Source organism: Venturia canescens, chromosome 9 (assembly GCF_019457755.1).
Source record: "Venturia canescens isolate UGA chromosome 9, ASM1945775v1, whole genome shotgun sequence".
Taxonomy (NCBI): domain Eukaryota; kingdom Metazoa; phylum Arthropoda; class Insecta; order Hymenoptera; family Ichneumonidae; genus Venturia; species Venturia canescens.
In genome coordinates this window covers 16211136-16225181 of record NC_057429.1, presented here as the reverse complement: position 1 = coordinate 16225181, position 14046 = coordinate 16211136, and the positions used below count along the sequence as shown (strand labels likewise).

Genomic DNA, 14046 nt, shown 5'->3' with positions numbered 1-14046 from the left:
GCAGTCATAAAAATTGCTCGATCCACCATAGTCAAAGAACCAAGGCTCATATCTTTGATTCAAATGACTCGTGAGTGTTTTTCTCTATAAACATAGTGCAAAATGTTTTCAGTCACCTCAAATATTTATATTGTTAAGGAAGATCATACGTTGCTTGTGAATCAAAAAAGCAATTGAACTTTTTTTTTGCTCTTTTCATGATCAAAGAAACGATTAAAATTTATACTCACAATTATTAAAACTATGTGTAACTTATTTGTTGAGATTGATCAATTTTTAATATTATGATAGTGATTAAAATACTTTCGTAGTAAAATCGTAAAGCAAAATACCAAACAGCCAATTTCTATTTATATGCGTATGCAGATTTATATTTTAAGGTAAATCCTGTACTGCATGCTAGCCAAGTGAGTGCTAAATTTTCAAAATGCTTTTAGACCAAGTTTAACGTACCGATTAAATGTATTGTTAGTGGATTTGTATTACAGCATATCTCATTATGATGTAAAAATATAAAAAACGCTAGTTTTGCAAAACCATCAACCGATAAATGCAAATTTCCACGCTGACACATTTTCACTGGTATTTTTCAAATAATTATCTGCCTTTTTTCATCGATTTTATTGCAACAAGTCTCATTTTGTTCGTCAACCGGTCCTCCATGAATCCACCGTGTAGTAGTTTTTTTAACTTGATCGTTTCACTGTTGCAGCTAATTGTTCATTAAGTGAAAAAACTTTTTCATTCATAATTCCTCTCAGGAATGAGTTTAATGGAAAATCTACGTGGTGAATTGGTAGAGGATCAGTTGAGGAACAAAATGAGACTTGGTGCAATAAAATCGGTTAAAAAATAAAGATGATTCTTTGAAAAATAGCTGTGAAAATGTGTAATCATGGAAATTTGCATCTATCAGTTAATAGTTTTGCAAAACTATCATTTTTAATATTTTTTCACGTTAATAAAATATGCTTGAATACATATCTGCTAACAATAAGTTTAATCGGTACGTTGAACTTGGTCTAAAAATGTTTTGAAAATTTAGTACTCATTTGACTAGCATGCAGTACAGGAGTTCCCTTAAACCACCTGGCCCATGGTGTTATCAAATCTTCCACCGTTTGTGTCGTTCTTACTCGTTAACCTCAAATAAGTTTTTACTTTTTCCATTTCCAAGAGTCTATGTATAATCCTTAAAAAAATGTGATTTTCGTCAATGGTTTTATCGACAATTAGACGTTAGATCCTACAATAATTTCGGGAATAGATGCACGCTGTATATTTCTAGCATATTTCCAAATTTCAACTCTTCAAGTTGGCATTTGAGATTTCCATTAGATTCGTGTGAACTTGCTTAAGTATGCTCGAGCAAGCCTGGAAAAAGAACTGTACGTAATACGTATGGTAAAACGTTACGAGTATTCGGTGTATATTCGTGTGATTATCACAGAATTTAATGTGCTGACAATCGAAATTTGTGATTTACAAATTAATAAAACAAAACAAAATATAGTTTTCACGTGCATTACTTTTTGCTACCCACAAAACGCTGTTTAGAATTCAAGTGACACGATAAAGTGCAAAATTTGAAAAACTTTATGCCGTTTGTAATCGGTGCCTAAATACTTTTAATATCCTTAAAAAAATATATATATTTCTCACTATACAAAACGAATCAGTTTCCTTGGTGTAGAAACGTGATGCTTTAGAATAAAAATATTGCAAAAATGTTGTTCAAGCGAACATTAGGCTTGAATAAATATTACAAGAAACACATTTCCGAGGTTCCATACACAAAAGTTCCAACCATATTATCGGCTATCTACAAACACTCGATCAGTTCTTTCGACATGCGTTTCGAATTCGGACTCTGACAAATGTTTTTCCTTCCAGAAGCGTGGACGGAGCGATAATATGAAAAATGACTATGGCACGACAGTTTCTGGGCACCCTGACGGTACTCTGACAGTCTCCACCCAAGAGATAGCAATTTTCAATTCGTAGTAGATACAAAAATGACAATACAGCAATAATTCTGGTAAAACGACTGTTGAAAGTTTCACCAAAATTTTCAAACGTTTTTTTTTCTAAATTTACAAGTTTTATATTCGAAACGGAAAAAATGTTCTGTGCCACGACGTCGATGCGCAGGTTCAAAATTTCACATAAAAGTACATGAAAATAGTCATAAACGAAAGGACGAAAAACGCCTTTTTTTAGTGTCCACAGATTTTATTGAATATTCCATTTTGCTATTTACATCCTAATAGTAAACGAATAATATAGAATGGCGATCAATGGTCGATGGTCGTCGTGAGAAATGTTTTGTCAATAGTTCGAAAAAACAAAAATACAATACAATAACCTAAACAAACATTTGTTTAATTGATAAATGCAAGAGTTCGGGTTCGTTTGAACTATCTACGGCAGTATTCGTAGTTATACATGAAATTTATACACATAGCGTTGCCGAACGAAAAATTTTACCTTATTTTTCCCGAATCAAGTGTTTGGGAGAACGATGGTCCACAATGAGACCAAAAATTACTTAATTTATATGCTTTTTCACTCAACTTTAGCGAACTAATCACCCGACGATTTCGTTCGCAAATATAATAATAATAATAATAATAATAATAATAATAATAATAAAATAATTCGTTCGATCCTTCTCGCGGTTCGGAGATTGCCGACTGTCCCTCTCATCAACAGACCCTCCAGTTTGACGAAGGCACTCTTTCACTCTCTTTCTTTGTCTATCAATTGAGGAAATATCTTTTTATCCGCTATGAATGATAAATTTTGTTCAATATTTGATTTGATCAAGAATTTGAAATGAATACGTTTCATTCGAATGCATCGAAAAAGGGTTGTTTTTAAATGATTTATGAAAAATTTGATTGAGAAATGATTTATGAGCAGTAGCTCAGAAAGAGGCAAACTAAAATCGACGTAGAAGAAAGCGAGGTTTTTATGCCGGAAAAAACCACTTTCGAAACCCGATGCATTTTATTTTTGGGAGGCTCCGATATTGTTGGGAAGTTGGGTAGAGTGGGGAAAAATTGAGGCGGCCTATTTGACTAGAGTAACTACATTGATTGGCGAATTATAAAGGAGAAAGATTATTTACCGAACGAATGGATTTCTCGTTTATGAAAGAGGAGCAGACGCGGAGCGCCCGCGCGAATAAAAAAACTCAGAGAATCCGAAGCGTTGACAATGAGCCATACGAGTAGAAAAATTCTAATGAAAAACAAAATAGCTATTCCCTAAAAAAATATTTTCTCACACAAAATTACGAATTCGCAAAATAGTCGATGATTCCAATGTAAATATCGTCAATTCCAATGATGGCATGGGTGTAAAATGAAAATTGAAAAAAAAAAACGTGACCTTTTGGAAATCGGATAAAATAATTTGGAAAAATGACGAGTATCATTAATAGCGATAACTTGGCGAGAAATACTGTACAAAAAAGAAATAAAAGAAATGGTGTGGAAAAAATCGTGCCGCCGGATGATCTTTCAACGACGAACACAATTCTTAATGAAGGGTGCCGTTTGAACTTTTTTGATTGGAATTTAGAGGAGGATTGGGTAGTGAATCGAGTACGAGTTTTCGTCTGTGAATTTCGTTTACGTTTTCGGTGGCCATTGATTTTCTACGGAGCGGCGGAGGCGGCGGTGGGGCGGTAGAACTCTCATTGCCAATCGAATTAGTACTTTTTCGGCGTACTGGCTCAAGACGCGGCAGCGTTTCTTTTTGTGGATTTGTATTACCTACAATTTTTGGGCTAACATTGCTTCCGGTACTTTTAGGCGGTAAACTGTTAGCAGCGTTTTTCGGTGTCAAATTGTTGACTGTACCTTTCGCCGGTATATGGTTAGCCGATGGATGGGGAGAAATTTTATTCGAATTGCCGATCATACTTGCGTGCTTGCTCACCGAATTGTGAAGCTGCACGTTGTTTTTGGCACCCTGAGAATTCGGTGGCGAACCGATCGGTAAACAAGTCTTTCTTCGGGCGTTACCGTTGGAAATCTCGTTGTTGAAATTCGTCTTAGCGCTCGCTGATACGCTTTGTTTACTCGTTGTCATGGATGCGTGAATTCCCGTCGTTATCCATTTTTCTACCTGGGCCTCGTGCGATTTTTGCAGTATTTTCCGCACGTCACTGTCCTCGCCCGCCTCTTTCATTATTTCTTGCAATTTTTGTATCGTCTGGTACAAAACTACCGGACTGACCAGACCAAAATCGAAAAGGCTGCTCATGTGCAACACGAAATTCCGATACAAATTTTTCATCAACAATTCTTTGCCCCTCGTCTCCAAAAACATCTGACAGGCCAATGGAATCTGACAATCACCCACGTAGCCGTATTTCATTACGTGCAAATTCCACATCTTCATCAACTCCTTTTCACCCTCGTTCACGTCCGTGAAATCGTCTATCATCATCATCGTTCGGGTCTGTAACCACTTCGGGTCATTCTCGCCCTCCGAATCGATGTCCAATTCCTTTGGATAGATCGGCAAACACGTCACGGTATGGTGATACAACCTGCAGTTACCAATTTTCCTCATTAATTAATAGCTTTTATCGGCAACTTCAGATTTTATTCTCTAAAAAGTTTGCACTTTTTTCAAAAAAATTCTCAACCGTAAAATAAATATAAAAACATGAACGTTTGAAAATTGTTTTTCTGCTCTTCATGAATGTTTTCACGATCTTGAAAAAAAAAAAATTGAAAAATTAGCTTTTTTGACCCAGTGATTAGAACTTTTAAGTGGAAATCCCTTTTTCAAACGATGGATTTCAAAGACAACAAACACAAGTTGCATGCGGGTGGTACCGAACATGCTCCGTTGCTACTTTTACAAGTTTTTTTCCCCAAACCTATGACGAAATGAAAATGCTATGAAATAATGTCAGTGGTTTGAGATGTCAAAGCTTGAAAATGTTAATGATTTTTATTTACCGGTTATGACCAGTTATGTAAGGTCGTTGGCTCTCGAATTCGTTCTCGTCGAGTTCCAAAAATTCGGACAAACTTGGCCTAGTTCTTTTTGGTCTACAAACGAGAATATTCGTGACGCTCGTTCGTCTGGTCGGTCCCGATCTCGAAAAGGCAACACCGGATGGTTGTGATATCAATTCGTGAGGACTTCCCGCGTACGAACCATCGTAACATTCGTTTATCGCTACGTCGATTCTCGCCCCTTGTGGAATTGGCTAAATCAAACGATGAATCAATCATTAAGATCGCTGTCATTTCTTGTTGATAAAATTATTTTTTTTCTTATTAACTAAGATAAGTTTATGAAGCCCAAGAATGAAACGCGAACAGAAATTCTATAGTGGTATAAAAATACCAAAAAAAAACTGCAGAGAAAATGTGGTAGAAACAAAACTATTCGCAAGTGAATTTTTACGATGAATCATTCAAAGTAATTTGAAAAATTCCATTGAGAATAATAAAAAAAAGTCGAATCGCTGTGATATCAATGCTTAGTGCGTATCAAAGACTCTCACCACGTATGTAAAGGTGAATCGAGAATGACATAATTTAAGATGCTTGAGTAGAGAATAAAGCTTGCCGCAATCCAAAGAGCACCAAGGACAGTGAAGATCCTCGCATGCTTCGGTCTGTTGGCGGCTATTATTATTGTACAAAAATTGATATACAATTTGCTGTGTTCCACCCGATGTCTCGATCTTTTCGACCGGCACCGACATTTTCGAGGGTGTCAACGGACTAGAATTTGGCAGTGACGTGTTGTTGTTATTGTTATTGTTGTTGTTGTTGTTATGATTCGTCGAACATCGATCAAGTTCAGCTGTAAATCAATAGAAAAATGTATATTTTTTTTGAACCATTTGATGATCCTTGCTCAAGCATTTGTTTCGATTTTTATTCGATATCAATTCTCATGTGAAATCGTGTTAAAAAATGACAATTCCCGATCACTTTTTGAATTGTGCTCCAGCAATAATAAACTTGATAATAAAATATTTTATTGGTGTTTTGTTCATGATCGAGCAATTCGAATTGAAAAATAATGAAATTAAGCGTACTGAGAGAACAAAAAATCTATTGTAATTTTCATTAAATGAAAAATATGAGAAAACCGAGAAGCGAATAAAAATGCATGAAAGGATGTACGTTCGATACAAAATGCATGTTTAAAAAATGCCAACAATGACGCACTGTTACCCGGACGATTTTCTTTATTGTCACCATTAGGTAATGGTCTCAGGAGGGTTGGTCGATCGACGAGACCAAGACTCGGTTCGGTCGTCCAACAAAGTCGAAATTTCAGAGTGGGACCCCTGCTCAAAACCTCGAACGGTTCGCACTCTTTTATGTCGGCAATTGTCTCCCAGGAATTGTGCTTTTTTGGACTTGACCTTACGTTCGTTTGTACTTCCTGCAAACCTAATTCATAATCACCGTCCGTCAATAGACAGCGATTGTGTTTGTCGTATACGATTAATTCCGAGCCATACAGCTTTACTTCTTCGCCGTTCGGCTTCATCGAACCCGATGACGACTTGCGTCTTTTCTGTGCTGGTTCTGAAAACAAAACAAAATCTTTATTCAACGACACCGTGCGTATTTGATACTCCTCACGATTAGCCCATGGTCATGTATTTATTTTGGAATTGCAGAACTCTTCATTGAGAGCCGTGAATATCCTTTTTTTTTTGTAATTAATTTTTTTTCACAGATATCTTATAATGCCTCAACTTCGATAGATTGCAGATCAAGCGACGACGTGGATGTATCAATGATAATAAATAATAATGAAACTTTTTGCGTCCCCTCAAAAAAGGACTCCTTGACATTTCTGTTTGAATTTCGCCCTATTATTTTATGCACGGGAAGAATTTTAAGTAACAGCTCAATTTATTCAGCCTTTTCACATTTTGTCTGTGTTTGGTTTCAAAGCTGATTTTGCTTTATGCTCATTTGAGATGATTCATCCCGAAACAGTTTCCGAAAAAACGTTTTTAACCGTGTTTTTTCATTTTGTTTCTGACAAGGGGAGCAAGTTTTTTTATAGCTCAAAAATAATTAGCTTAATTTATTGATTTTGATGTTTTTTCAAGTTGAAATCATTCTTCATCTCAAAGAATAAATTGAAAAATCGATAATGTAGTATTCGAACGGGGATGAATATGCTCCAAAAACTATTTATACCAATGAATCGATGGATATGTGGAAATTCTATTTTGCTTCGAGAGAATTGAAAATGTGGAGAATCGAGAATGTTATTTACCATCTAAATCACAGTTATGTATAAGGCAGGCGTTGTTTGATGTGCAATAAACCCTCAACAGGAGCATATACGTTTTAGCGATGTGTCCATTGTTCAAGCTGAAAGATTCATTGGGTATCGAAATAGTCGGAGCTTTCGGGGGTGGCTGATTTTCCGACGGATTTATCGGGACTTCGCTTGTACCGACGGATACCTAAACAAAAAATAAATACGAATATGTTCAGTACGGTTGGTGCAATACTCAGAAGAATTTCTATGTTAAAAAAAAAAGTATTTCTACTAAACTTTGTATTTCAACTAAACACTGAAGATGAATTTTTTAATCCGAAAGCTTAGAAAAAGAGCATATTTGTGTTAATCATCAATTTGACATTGAGAGATTTTATTCTAGCAATCAGGAAATTATCAGAACAGTGTTACACAACTTATCTAAAAACTCGGTAAATTAAGAGATCACTTTTTGCGAATCCTATTATTATGGTTAGTTATAGAATTGAGTAGATAATTAATAATAAAATGACATGAATGTTGTCGATCAGACCACGACGCACCTGCATAATCGGCGAGCTCACGTCTTTCCGCTTTTTGTGACAAATTTTTAACAACAAAGTTTCAACCTTCACAGGATCCTGAGAACTTTCGACTAAAAATAAAAAAACAATGAACATGAAAATGGTGTCAGAATAATTGTAGAAAATATATAACAAACACAACGATCTCTTGAGCGGGATTAATTGCAAAATTTCAACGTGACGAATCAATTGCAAATGGAGGAAAAAAATTAATTGAGAAAAACGAGGAAAAAAAGAAAATCCACGAAAAGTTAAGTTCCAGACAAATAAATCAAAATAATAAAAAAATAAAATTAGGGAAAAAAAAGTTTGGTCTGAATTTGAAGAAAAGAAGCAATTTTAAAAATGGAAACTCTTACCTTTCTTATCGTAAAAACCTAAAAAAGTTAAAGTCATGTAGCCACGAACACCGTTATTTTGTTCCTCGTTATTCTTCGATAATAATCGCTCCAAGATCGTATCGATTCTGAATCCGCGCCGGGATTTGTGAGTCCGAGACATTCTTTGTCGCATGTACGATAAATTTCTGTACAGGAATATCGGCTGTGAAGGGCAGAAAATAGAATAAAGTCAATTATTGAACTTTCTTGATTATCAATGGTAAAAAAAATACAATAATTGGAACAAATTTTTTTTTTCATTCAGACAATTATATTTAAACGTAAGAAAATATGATAATCATTCGAACCGAAATTATGTTAAGGAGGTTCAAGCGTATCTTATAGAAAAATTGTTTTCCCATTTTGCACAATAAAAATGTTCAAACAGCAAGCTTAAGACAGTTCGCAATTTTTTGAAAGCTTCCATAAAAGCCCATGTTGAATTAGCCCCATTCTCAAGAATTAATATCTCGATGGCCAGAACCTCCCCAAATTTTCCACACATAATTAAGCACTGTTCAACAAGATTCACGCATATTTTCAATTCGTTGGCTTGGAATAATAAAATCTAATGTGTTTTTGTATGGTATCCTATATAATCGCTCGAACTTCCTTTATAAACTTTGGAAACTCGAATATTTAACCTGTGCAAATAATAAAAATCTTTCGTATTACCATTTATCTAAGATACTTAAAAAATTTCAGTGACTCACCGATATTTGATTTCTAGTACGTAGAAACCGGTATATTTGTGTGGGTTCTGGAACGAAATAAAAATCTCCGGTATAATCGAGCGAATTATTTTATGATTTTAAAAATTATGATGATTGTTTTTACAGATTTCGCATGACGCTGAAGTTTCCAACGTTGGAGTCCAACGGAATGGCCTAAAAAAACTCTCAAATAATTCCAGTAAATCTCCAATCTTGTTCCCTGCCGAATTTCCAATTCGTCATTTTTCAAGCCACATCAATAATTCGTGAAATAAAAAAATAATGAATTATAAATCTTTTTTTCGTTCATTTCGTTGAACTCCAACGTTGCAAACTTCACCGTCGTGATTTCGCTAGAAAGATGAAACGTACGAGGCTGAAATTTGCAATGAAATGTACGAAAAAAGATTCATATAATTAATCATTTTTTTACGTCACGAGTCATTGATGAGGGTTGAAAAATGAAGAATTGGAAATTCAGCAGGGAACAAAATTGGAGATTTACTTGAATTATTCGAGTTTTTAGATCATTTCGTTGAACTCCAACGTTGCAAACTTCAGCGTCATTTTGCTATTTACGTTTTTCGAATGAAATAGTATATTACACACCTAGGGAGGGAAAATAGACTACTTCAAACCGCGGGCAGAATTGTCACCCGAGCCGAAGGCGAGGGTGATAAGCACGCGGTTTGAGGTGGTCTAATTTCACTCCCGTGGAGTGTATACGATTTTTCTGTCCGACGCAGGCGGAATGCGGCAACTTCGGCCCGCACAGCGGGCCGAAAGTTGCCGCTTTCCGCCCGGAGGGCTGAAAAATCGTATACACTCCACGGGAGTGAAATTAGACCACCTCAAACCGCGTGCTTATCACCCTCGCCTTCGGCTCGGGTGACAATTCTGCCCGCGGTTTGAAGTAGTCTATTTTCCCTCCCTAGGTGTGTAATATACTATTACATAACGCTTCAAAGTTTAGTGACATTTTGAAAAATCTCGATTAAATGAACCCTGTGATTGGAGTATTTCATCTTACCGAAACATTTTCAAAATAAATTTCGACCAATGAAATTGTTTTCAAGTTCGATACCAAAAGATGTGCAACGTTTTGCACATCTTTGAAAAACCCAAACAAAAAACACAAAAACACAACATTTTGTGCTTTTTGTACGACACTGAAACTGAAGTTTGCAACGTTGGAGTCCAACGAAACGAATGAAAAAAACATTTGTAATTCACTCATTTTTTATTTCACGAAGTATCGGTGCAGGTTGAAAAACTGCGAATTGCAAATTCGGCAGGGAACGAAATTGGAGAACTACTGGAATTATTGGAGGCTTTTTTTACATCATTTCGTTGAACTCCAACGTTGAAAACTTCAGTGTAATGCTTTTTGCACAGCAAGCATTTTGAAATTGTCCAAAAATTATGTCTCCTTAAAGGATGAACGAAAAAATCCGAAAAACTCAAAATAAATTTTACCAATGACTAATCAATACGAACTATTTTGAGCAAATGAACAAAAAAGACGACACAAAAGGTCCCAAAGTCGCTCATGGCCTGAAATATACCCAATCTCTCTCTCTCTCTCGCGAGCTTCATAAAAACGGCGTTAGATGGCGAAACATTATCCGTTTCTCGTAAGTACTATGTCGGTCTGAAGACCATTTAGAACCGGACTGCACATGGGACTCTGATCCTTCTGTGATTCAGAACGGGAAATGATGACTCGGCTTATCTCGTTGCATACGAGACGCCTGCGCTGGCAAACTCTTGTTACGATTTTGCAGGCCAAACAGCTCTGATCTCGTTTTTATTTTTTCATATATTCCAAAATCGAAATTAATCGACGAAAGTAGAAAGTCGAGAAAAAATCTCTTCTTTGAATTTCCACGAGTCGATTACAGTCAAATTCGGAGATTGATAAAATATTTTTTAGTTGTACTGAGCTTCTTATAAAAAAAAAATCGACAAACTCGTGATTTTCTTGGGTACACCATCGTGGATAATAATAAACTGTCAATTTTAAAATCATTTCACACGAAATCATAGTGAACTGCATTTTTTATGGGCCACAGCATTTGTCATTTTTCATGCCACACGAAGACAACTTTCTTTGAATACTTCAAATAGAAGGCCGTTCGGCATTTCGAAGACGCTGACATCAACACTTTCGGTGACTGCAGTTCTGCGCTGTGTGTGCTTTGGCTCTCGGGTAAATGCGACGCAGCAATGCATGCAAGGAAATTACTTGTAAGCAACGGTTTTCGAGGTCTCGCGGTAATGGAGAGGGAAAAACTTGATGGGAAACTCACGAGGATAACCAAAAATATTGAAAAAAGGGTAAAAAGAATATTAAAAATGATTTTTTAGATGACGCTGAAGTTTCCAACGTTGGAGTCCAACGAAATGATCTAAAAAAACTTTCAAATAATTCCAGTAAATCTTCAATTTTGTTCCCTGCCGAATTTCCAATACATAATTTTTCAAGTCACATCAGTATTTCGTGAAGTAAAAAAATAATGAATTATAAATCTTTTTTTCGTTCATTTCGTTGAACTCCAACGTTGCAAACTTCAGCGTCGTTATTTTTGGGATTATCTGAAAATTTCAAAATGATCCCCATTCAGAAATTAATCACTCTTAAGATCGAGTAATAATAAGTTGCCCAGTGAAAAAATCGTTGAGTTAATATGAAGCTGGAATTTGATGGGATATCGAGAAGTTGCTGAGACGAGAGCCTAAGGCTGTGAGCAACACTCGTCGGGGGTCTCACAGCAGCATGAAAATGAGTGAAGCGGGAGAAAAGTGGGGGCTAGAGCGATGTAATGGTTTCGTAGAAGCCCGCAAGAGTATACGCTAGAAAAAGCTTATTTTCCATCTGTTTGTGAAGATGTGGCGAAAAAACCGTTCAGAGTTGAGAAACCGAGAGCATTTTGAAGCCAAACACCATTTTTCTAGCGTTGTTGGTCCAAATCACTGGCTCGGTTATTTCACCCTAGCAGAATATATTTTTCTGCCCATTTGTACGATTCGAGTCTCCACACTTCGATCGACTCGTGAATAAATCGGGGTTTTGAGCAAAACTGAATCGTTATTTTGGTCGTTTTTTAGTTTAACGAAAAGTGACAGAAGGGCCGTGCATTTTTTATGGGGAGCCCAGACTTCGAAGTGCTTTTATGAATATATTCCATGTCATCAAAAAATGCGAATAATTAATCAAAACATATTCTCATATTGAATAAAATTTTTAATTTCTTTGATTATTTAAAAGGTCGGGATTCGCAATGAATTTTCGATAGACAGAATCAGTATTTTCAATATTTCAATTGCTCCTTCGTGCATTTTTTCCATTCGATCGAGAATAAATTCCATTTCAGCGGCGTTTTAGCTTGAAATTTTGTATGAAGTGAAGGACATAATTGAGTGAGGAACAAAAATTAAAAAAACGAAAACTGAAGGATAACGGAAGCGTTTGATTTTTAAAAAATAAGTATAACACTGAAAAATTGAAGTAAATGGAAAGAGAGTGAAATAAAAAAACTACGAAGACACAGGATGAGCGAATTTTCAAAATGTGGAAGAAATAACAAAAGAAAAACTAAAAAAAAAGTTGGAACCAAAGAAACCCGAATAGAAAATAAAAACGTGGAAAATTCTGACGAACGGAACACCGAGTCGTTGTCAAACAACAAAAGAATGTGGGAAAATGAGCAAGAATTGGAATAAACAAGGAGGAAGACGGCAATGCAGAAGTCGAATTTTCGTTTGGAAAAATGAATTTTGAAGGGTGGAAAAAAAAGATGTTTTATAATTCTGAAAGTTTGAAGGGTGTACTAAATGAAAAATGGCTCGATTAAATTGGAGAAATAGTGACAGGTGTCCGCGCGAAATTGAGGTGGGAGGTAAGTGACCCGACGCGCGCCACCGCGCCTGTGTCTCTCTTTTCAGCACTTCTAATGGGGGTTATGTCGAATTAGGATAAGAGAGCGAAGAGAAATAAAAAAAGCCTGGAAGCATCGAAGTAACGATGGAGTATATGAGGAGGGAATAAGCGATATCGATAAATCATAACAATTGTCCAATTCTGTATCGAAAATGAATAAAAACAAAAAAATCGGAAAGAGACTCACTTTCGAAAGCTTGCAGGAAGAGCTCATGATCCGCTTGTATCTGATCCATTCGCGGAGCTTTTTGCCCGTCCACCTCTTTGTCCCGTTTCTTTGGCGGCATTTTTGTTTCCCCGTTGTTTTCCCGTACTATTTTTTAACCTTTTCCCTCGAATTTTTCGTTTTTAAACAAAAACACTCGTTCGAGGGAAACACACACCCACACTAGCACACACGCACGCACACATGCACCCACGATGTATAATGGATCCCGCAACTTTCTCTAACACGTGAAAAATATTCGAGATCGTGAACGAAAACACACACACACACACGCACGCACACACGTTCGCTCTCTCGCGCGGAAAACAACTAAGCCCTGATCCGGCGCTCTCGCAACACTGGCAAATCGCGCGCTCGCTCTCTCGCGGCATTTTTTCGTATTAAACCTTCGTTCCCCGCGCAAACGCGGTCCTGTGAAAAGCGCGGTGAATTTGAAGCTCCAACCAATGTCCAACCTATTTTTTTTTAATTATGAACACTTTTCGAACGATCAGCACATCGAACCGGGATATTTTTGGACATTCTGACATCCTTTGATTTTTTTCCATTCTCGATTTAGAATATTTATTTACTACCTCGATTAGGACCGAATATTATGCAATGGATCCTAAAGCCTCCATTTACATGCTTCAGTACTGTTCACAATGTAACTATTCTAGCACATCAGAGACCGACACGAGTATTTGCAGTACGTTTACATTCTTATTGTCAGTTATAAATTCGTGAGTTTTATTCGTAACTTTATCAACATTTCTGCATTTTATAAATAAATTTGAGAAACAATTTGAACTTAAAAAAAAATTATGGAAGAGTACTCGACTATACAGAAAATTATTTTACATATTTTTTTATGGAAAAGATCATGCCATATAATAAGTAGAAGTTATGTTGAGACACGGGTGTGGTTCTAAATATTTACAAAAAAATTAAAAAC

General features: G+C 36.2%; 1 protein-coding gene across 2 annotated transcripts; it reads right to left on the bottom strand.

Moving 5' to 3' along the window:
* Window positions 1–2211: 2211 nt before the first annotated feature.
* On the bottom strand, window positions 2212–13456 carry Su(z)12 (Polycomb protein Su(z)12). Of its 2 annotated transcripts, none has more exons than XM_043428331.1 (9): window positions 13074–13456; window positions 8947–8993; window positions 8213–8396; window positions 7833–7924; window positions 7282–7474; window positions 6210–6575; window positions 5534–5838; window positions 4980–5233; window positions 2212–4561 (listed from the first exon to the last, which is right to left on the bottom strand). In XM_043428331.1, the coding sequence occupies exons 1-9, from the start codon at window positions 13171–13173 to the stop codon at window positions 3544–3546; spliced, it is 2559 nt and encodes an 852-aa protein (XP_043284266.1). In that variant the 5' UTR covers window positions 13174–13456; the 3' UTR covers window positions 2212–3543. The 2 variants fall into 2 exon arrangements, with proteins under 2 accessions (XP_043284266.1, XP_043284267.1); XM_043428332.1 differs by having other exon boundaries at window positions 6216–6575.
* Between the last annotated feature and the right edge of the window lie 590 nt (window positions 13457–14046).